Source organism: Gracilinanus agilis, unplaced genomic scaffold, assembly GCF_016433145.1.
Source record: "Gracilinanus agilis isolate LMUSP501 unplaced genomic scaffold, AgileGrace unplaced_scaffold23215, whole genome shotgun sequence".
NCBI classification, from domain to species: Eukaryota; Metazoa; Chordata; class Mammalia; order Didelphimorphia; family Didelphidae; genus Gracilinanus; species Gracilinanus agilis.
In genome coordinates this window covers 1-8330 of record NW_025354931.1, presented here as the reverse complement: position 1 = coordinate 8330, position 8330 = coordinate 1, and the positions used below count along the sequence as shown (strand labels likewise).

The window sequence follows — 8330 nt, the reverse complement described above, 5'->3', positions numbered from 1 at the left end:
AATGTGCTGGAAAGGGAAATTCCAGTATCTTTGCCAAGAAAACCCCAAAAGGGGTCACAAAGAAGTGAGCACAACTGAAGAGCAAAATTATTCAATTCAACAAACATTTACTAAATTTACTCTATTGGAGAAAAGGGAGCCCAACCAACATAATAGATAAGAGAACACCCTTGAGATTGGGAAGACCTGGGTGCAAATGCTTCAGCATATACCAGTTGTGTGACAGAAAACAAGTCAGTTCATCCATCCATTCTCTAAATGAGAAGTGTCAAACACAGAACTGGCCCCACAGCACTCCCATTAAATGAAGTCATATGTGGCCAGAAGAGATCTTTATGTTAAGATTAGTGGTCCCTTTCTGATTTGAGTTCACCATTTTATGCCTCTCTGTCAAGTCTACAAATTACAGATGACTTGTGCAGCTGTATCAGAGATGGGAGGTTCTCCAAACCTAAATGCTTTTCAACATCGACATTATAGGTCTGGACCAAAAAAATATATAGTGTAGGGTACTATGCCAAGAATTACATGGGGTTAAATTACTTTGGCTTTCCTAGATTCAGAGGACCTCTAAACTGTAAGTAAAATGAAATGTCATGAACCTTTGGGGAAAGTATCTGTGGTTGTAAAACGGTTTCTATGGCAAGCAGAGTTTTTCACTTTGGTGAAAAAAAAATATTAAAACCCAATGTGTTCTAATATGTTAATCAAAACCTTAAGCTATATTTCCAGTAACCTAAGTATATAACCTAAGACAATATAGCTTCATATTATTTGTGTAAAGCTTGAAATTAACATTTCACCAAAAAAAGTTTTGGTTAAACAACTGAAAGGAAAATACTTATATTTTCAAGTTACAGATTATACTATATAATCTATTGCTCCTAGACAGTGAACATTCTGTCCCTGAAAATAACTACTCCTAAGAATTACTTACATGAAATGCAAAAATTTCATATTCTAGTACTAAAAAAGAGATCAACAGAATGTAAAGAAAATTTTATGTCTACATGTATGTATGTATATATGTATACACATACAACTGAGAAAGAAAAACATTATCTAGGGCTCTCGCCCCCAGAATCCATTCTTTAAAAAATATTGTTGCTTTTAATCTCTGAAGCCTATTTTTCTGAATCAGTCAGTTTTTTGGAATGATAGAAAGTTATGGAACACTAATATATTCAACTAGTTGAGTGAGGAATAACTAAAAAATATTTTGTATTCCAATACTAAACAAAGGATCAGTAGAATGCAGAGGAAATTACGTGTGTGTGAGTGTGTGTGTGTGTAGATATTATTCCCAAAGTGGGTGCTACCGTCCGCTGGTGGGTGCTGCAGCGATCCAGGGAGGCGTTAATGGCCACAGGTGCATTTATCTTTCCTATGAATTGCTATTAAAATTTTTTAAAAATTAATTTCCAGGGGGCTAAGTAATATTTTTTCTGGAAAGAGGGCGGTAGGCCAAAAAAGTTTGGGAACCACTGCTGTAAAGACAGAAAAAGACATAATTCCACTATTATAGGAAAGAAAATTTAAAAATCAATCCAGTAAAAAAACAACACAAAGACTTGAAAACACAAGCAAAAAGCATGCATTTCAGGGGACACCTGGGTAGCTCAGTGGAATGAGAGCCAAACCTAGAGATGGGAGGTCCTGGGTTCAGATCTGGCCTCAAGACACTTTCCAGCTGTGTGACCTTGGGTAAGTCACTTAACCCCCATTACCTATCCCTTACCACTCTCCTGCCTTGGGACCAATACACAGTATTGATTCTATGAGGAAAGGTAAAGGTTTGAAGGGGGGGAAAAGTATGCATTTCAACTAGTAGCCCTCTTTTTTCCCCAACCCTTAAAACCTAGTCTATTTGTTTCTCCTATGGGGCAAAATGCTTCCAATTAAAATCTTGCTCTTACAGTTCTGGGGCCACATAATTAGTGTGGAAGCATCTAATTTAGAGACATATGCTAGGATTCTTTAGCTGTTGCACCTCAGCTCAAATAATTTGATGAAGAATAGTTCAGTTTTCATCCCAAGAAGGTGACAATCAAAACGAATAGGTATTCATTTTAATTACATCACATCATCCTAATTTAATATTACTTGTTAAAAAAAAGCACACTACTTCCTTTTCTTGATATGTGCAGGGAAATATAGCAAAAATCTCAAATTTTTCTTCATCTTGACTGAGGTTAGGTTATTCCTTCAAATCAATCAATTCTCAGTCCCCATATACAGGGTTTCTTTGATACTAGAAAGTAGCAGTGTTTCAAAGTAAGCCAACTACTTTTTTTCTTACTTCCTAAACCAATAAGCATTCAAAGTAGTAAAAGAAAACATGTTTATATAAAGCCAGCTGTCAAGGTCATATGCTTGAAATGTAGAGAAATACAAGGGGAAAAAAGAAAAATTAGTTTATATCTTCTATAGCTGACAGAGGCTTGAGTTGTTCTTTCTGAAAGGAACATACATTAATAATACCATGCAACCTCAGGAATTATTTGAAAGATACAGCAAGTCCAGAATTATCACCAAAAATAAAAGAAGGGAATGGCTCTATAGCAATTTATTATACAGTGTGTGCCTAAGGTACTTCACCTAGGACTATTCTGACGGCTCAACCAGGCATGAAGATGATGCTAGATTCTCAAAATCTATCTATGCCTTTTAGAAAGCTCTAGCAACCTGGAGAAACTCCCAAGTAGTGGCCCAGCGATATACAATATACAATATTGCATCTATTTAGGCATGATGAGACTCATCAGATAACCCCTGGCCACCAGAGAAATGATTTATTTTTATGTTTGCTATATAAAGACTATCTACTTAAGGGTTACAATCTGCATTGGTGAAGGGAATACCTACACAGAGGAAATCACATATCTTTTGAAATGTTGAAGCAAATAAACCTGAACTACATCTTCAAATAAGAGCATTTGCTGTTTGATCTTAAATAATTATCCGGTGTCATTTATTTCTGCCTGAAAAGTTTCAAAATGGCCTATTAAACTTACAAAATTATGGTATGGGTTGTTGTTTTAGAGAGGGAAGAGAAAAGCAGAGAGCAGGTGATGTTGGCAGGAAGTTCATTGATGTGGACACTTCCAACGAGAAAACTCTCTCTACCAATGCAGATTAATGAAAATTAAATGTTATATGTAGGGTCCCATAGACAAAATGTGTCAAAGTGGCATTTAATCTCTGGTCTTCCCAGTCTGCTGCCCATAATAATAAAATTTAATATAGAGTCCGCATATGATTCTAAAACTTAAAGTCAAAATCATCAGTACCTTTCTAGAGGATGAAATCACTTATGTCTACTTTAAAACTAATATTAAGTACAAAATGAAAATCTGGAAGAGTTTACTCTTCATCAAGAAAAGAAGATAGAGGGATTTTTTTAAATAAAGAATGATCTTTGACTATTTTAAAAATCCTTGTTTTATCCTTATCATAGCTATTTCTGGCTTTATTCCCAGTCCACAATGTCAGAAGATCATTTCTAAGTTTCTTCTAAAGTTTGTCTCTCTTTTCCTAACATTTGATGGCTTCAAAGGATAATCTGCAGATGAAATTGAGATCACCAAGTTTAAAGTGACTTATCAAATCTCATTGTGATCCAGAAATGGTCTTCATCCTATTCAGGTTATCCTAGCTTTCTCCAAAAACAAAGAATCTTCCAATGTCTGCATGCCTTTTCTCTAACTGGATCTTACCCCTGCCTATTCCCAAGATTCCTCTACCCCACTGGAATTCACTAAACAATTTAGCTAATAAAAACTGAGTTCCTATCACTTTCAAGGCAATGTACAATGAACTATGGGGGATACAAAGATGAATAAAACTACTCTCAAGGGGTCTTATGATGTTATAGAAGGAGTACAAACAAGTATAAGAATTTATGCCAATGAAATAAAAATTATGTTAAATAATAATAATACCTAGCATTCATGTAGCTTTTTAATCTTTAAGGTTTACAAAGGATTTTACCTCATTTGATCAGTAAAACAACTCATTGAGGCAGATGTTGTTAGTATTCCCATTTTAAACATGAAAAAAAAACAAGGAACAGACTGAGAATGACTAAGCCCAGGGTCAAAAGGCTATTAAGTTTCTAGAATTAAAACTCTGGTATTAACTAAATAATGAATCCACTACACCAACTTGTTACCACATAAGTTCACAATTAATTTAAAAGTAGAGTAAGGGAGCAGCTAGATAGTTCAGTGGATTGAGAGCCAGGCCCAGAGATGAGAGGTCCTGGGTTCATAACTAACCTTAAACACTTCCTATCTGTGTGACCCTGGGCAAGTCACTTAACCCCTACTGCTTAGCCTCTACCACTCTTCTGCCTTAGAACCAATACACAGTATTGATTCTAAGACAGAAGGTAAGGTTATATATATATATATAATAAAAAATAGAGTAAGATAAGTTGCCCAAGCAACTATGAGATTCAAGTGCTATGAGATTCAGAGAAGGAAAAGAGAGCATTTTTATCCAGAAAGGAGGTTCAGAAAGTTTCCAGAAAAAGTTGGTCTTGAGTTGAGACTTGATACATGACCCTTTAAAAGGAAGAATTATAGGACAGGAAGCTTATTCCAGGCAGAAGGAACAGCATGCACTAAATATGTTCCTACATCTTAAACCTTCTCTTCTGGATAAATACTCTTTGTTCCTTTAATAGATCTCCATGGCATAATCTCCAATTCCCTCAATGTCCTGGTCTCTCAAAGTATTATATATAGTTTTGCAAGGTATGGATAGAGAACCTCTTCTCTTCTCTGCTTTTGGTTATTACTTGTACACAAATAACTCTTAAACCTTAGTCTCTAATGCTAAGCTTCTTAACCTCTCTTCAATTTTACATACAGGGTATCCCAAAAGCCTTAATGCAGTTTTAAGCTATTTAAACCTCTAAAAACTTAATATATTTAAAGGTTAAAACTGCCCCCAGAATGTTTGGGATTCCCCTAGACAGTACTATATCTAGAGCATTTCTAACTTAAATGTCCTTCCTCAGTCTAAAAGGAAGCAAGTCTAGAATGGCAGCATGTGGATGGTAAATTAAATAGGTTGCCAAGGTTTGGAATTAGAAAGAACTGGATTCAAATCCTACCTCACAGAACCTACTAGATATGCGTTCATGGGGAAGTCATTTAATTTCTTTAAGCCTTGGTTTCCTACTTTGAAAACATAGGTGTTCAACTAGTGGCCTCTAAGGGTCTCATCTTTTTCTAAGTCTATTATCCTATGATAAAAAAAATCATTCTCCTTAATCTTGAGAACTTTCAATCCACTCTATTTTCTCCACTGTAGTTTGGAGGCCTTGTCCATTTACCATGAACAAGACCAAATCCTGAGCATTTTTCTGTAGTACTTTCAAATTCCATTTTCCATAGCCCTAATGGCTCTGACAATCATATATTATGATTGAACTAAGGGAATAGCTTCCTTACTGCTCTCCTTTCCTTGAGACTTTCCCTACCCTAAAGCAGCATCTCCACAATGAAACATACCACCTCCCAGATTACTTCTCATCAAGTCACATCTCTATTCAGAAAGGTTTAAGTAGCTCTCTATTGTCTCTGAACAATTAGCCTTCAATTTCATCTTTTCCTTTTATGCCTAAAGTTGGCTTGGATCCATCTAACCTGTTAACCATTCTTCACTCAAAATGCCACTCCTAAACCTTTTCATGTCAATTCAGATGGTTCATATCCTAGTTTATGTAATGTCCCTTCCTTTACTTGAAACATCAAAAAGTCTATTCAGATTATCTCATTCCAGCAGTCCCTTTAGATTTACATTTTTCTTTAAAAATACATGATCTTTATGCAGTTAGTTGGGCAATCAATCAACAATTTGCTAATCACTTATATGTTATTTGTTTTTAATATGATTTTGTTGGTTTATGTTCTTTCTGACTATTCCCAGCAAACTATAAACTCTTTAAGAGTAAAGACAACACTTTTAGAAGTAATTTCATGGAGTGCCTTAGCCTCCTCTCTGCCTACAATGAACATGCTACAATATTGATTATAATGATAATATAACAATAATGTGGCTGTAAGCAATATGATGAATTTTACCATGTTTACAAAAAAAAAGTCTGCAACTAAAATTAATGGGTCTTTTTTCTTAAACATATAAAGTTACAGCTTCTGATCATTTATATTACACAAGGAATTCCTGGTACTCAATATTATCCTGAAGCTGCTCTGGTCTTCTACAACGTTTAGGTTCTCCCACAAGTACCCCCCCCAAAAAAATACTTACATGCATGTACACACCACACACAAACACACATATGCTTATTAGTAGCTACCCCTTGCTCTCTGGCTATTTAGCCACATTTCACATGACTCAATTCTGTACCAAAAGTGTTCATAGTGATTCAAGTTTCTTTAAGTCATCATTCAGAAGTCTTTTGTCAATTCTCCAGGGTGAAATTCAGCACTAACTCTTTCTGAAATCCCAGTCTCCACATCCTTGGTTGTTTATACTACATGGGCTGGCGCCTGCTGTCCCCAGCCTCTTTTCATTCTTATCACCCCTTCCACATAGCACCCATATGGTTCAGTACTGGGACAACCTAGAATCCATTGCCTAGCTGTAAAAATTGGGGGAGGGAGTCATCTTCCTGCCTACAAAATTAACAGCTATTCTCTAGTTTACTTCAACTCCAGACACAACTAGATGTGAACTGTGCTGTGGTGAAGTTCTCCGCCATAGAGAATTCAGTTTCTTGAGAAAGATAGTATAAAAGTTTCTCTATCTTCAATCATACCTTGCTAGTGTAAATGGAGGTGGTGGCAGGTTGTGAAACTTTCAAGCTTCATCACTGGAAAACGTATTACCTAAGGGTTCAGAAAGGGGGAGGGTGCACGGTTTGAGCGGTGGTCAGGGTCGAGTTAGTTGTTGTCACAGCTGGACTCTCTGGCTACTTAAACCTTATCAGACAGGTGAGAAATTCCTCATCTCCGCCCCAGCTCAGGAAAACAAAAATGCTCCACACCAATCATTCAATTAACTCCTCAGCTTCAATTTAAAAGCCAAGCAGGTCTGAGGAAGAAGATGGAAGGATGTTTCTGATAAAGCTCTCAGAGATCATCCCATGGGAAACTCTTCTTAGGTGTGAGCTGAGGGATTCTGGTGTCAGAGACATTTCGTGAAAAGATACAAGGGAGAAGTCGAAGGATGAATGGAGAGGGAGGAAATGGAAACCCTAAAAAAGGGAAAGGGCGAGAAAATGGGTGTAGGTGGAGGGATATCCTCATAAGGTGGGTAGAAACATCAAGAGGGGAGAAAAGATGGGGAAAGATGAATAAGGAATGGGAGGACTATCTAGAAGGCAATCTAGATTGATGCTCTGCATGCACGGGTTAAGTCCGTTCCTCTCTAAATATGCAGACCTTCCTAGATTCCAGAATTATTTGGACCTCTGGTCAAACCCTATCAGAGAAAGATACTTAGCCAGGAGCTGAAGTGGCAGCAGTAAAGGACCATGAGAAAGTCACCAGGGAGAGCACCGGGAGCGCCCCCTATGCAAAAGGGGACAGAGACCCAAGGACCCAGAGAGCCGGCCACCTTACCTTCTGGTCGACTATGGAGCAAGCCATCTCCCGGACGTGAGCCAAGCTGTAGTCCCCCGAAGAGTCCTGCAGCAGCAGCACCGGTTCCCGGCTCAGCCCGATCTGGAGATGAAAGGAGATGCCCCCGGCTGAAGCCAGAACCGGAGCCAGAGCCGGGGTCGGTACCGGGACTGACCCCTGGACCACTGCAGACGCCGCCGCCGCTGCTGCCGCTGCCACCGGCAGCAAAGGGCTGGGCGGCCGGATGACTGGAGGGGCGCTCATCGGAAAACTGCACCAGGGGTGGAGGTGTGTCTAGAGGAGGGAGATCAGGAGCGAGGGGAGCCAAGGGAGAGCGGACACAAGGGAGAGTAGAGCACTGCAGAGAGGAAGAGCAGGCGAAAGGGAGAGGAGAAAGCAGAGGGTGGGGAAGGAAGGGAGAACGAGGTGAAAAGTTTTGCAGCTGGAGAGTGAGGCGCTTCTTACAGAGCCTCGGCGGAAAATAAAAAACTTTCCGGAAAAGTCCCGCGGCCGGAGGAGGGAGGGGAGATGAGGATTGGGACGGGAGGGGAGCAGGGAAAAATGGCCGAGGCCAGGAGGAGGATACCGCCAGGAAAAGGCAACCGAGGGAGCCCGGGCCCGGCCAGCCAGGGAGCAGGGGGTGGGGAAACCGCCACCTCCACCGCCTCCAAGATGTGGCCGCTGCTTGCGGACTGGAAGCGCCCGGTCAGCTTGGCGCACGGAGCCCGGGGGCGG

At 39.4% G+C, this 8330-nt stretch overlaps 1 protein-coding gene across 1 annotated transcript; it reads right to left on the bottom strand.

Annotated features, from left to right (window-relative positions):
* Positions 1–7595: 7595 nt before the first annotated feature.
* Positions 7596–8133, bottom strand: LOC123254487 (serine/threonine-protein kinase D1-like; the record flags this gene model as incomplete). Its single annotated transcript, XM_044683498.1, has 1 exon — positions 7596–8133. A coding segment is annotated over exon 1 (264 nt), but the record flags the coding sequence as incomplete, so codon positions are not given.
* Positions 8134–8330: the final 197 nt, after the last annotated feature.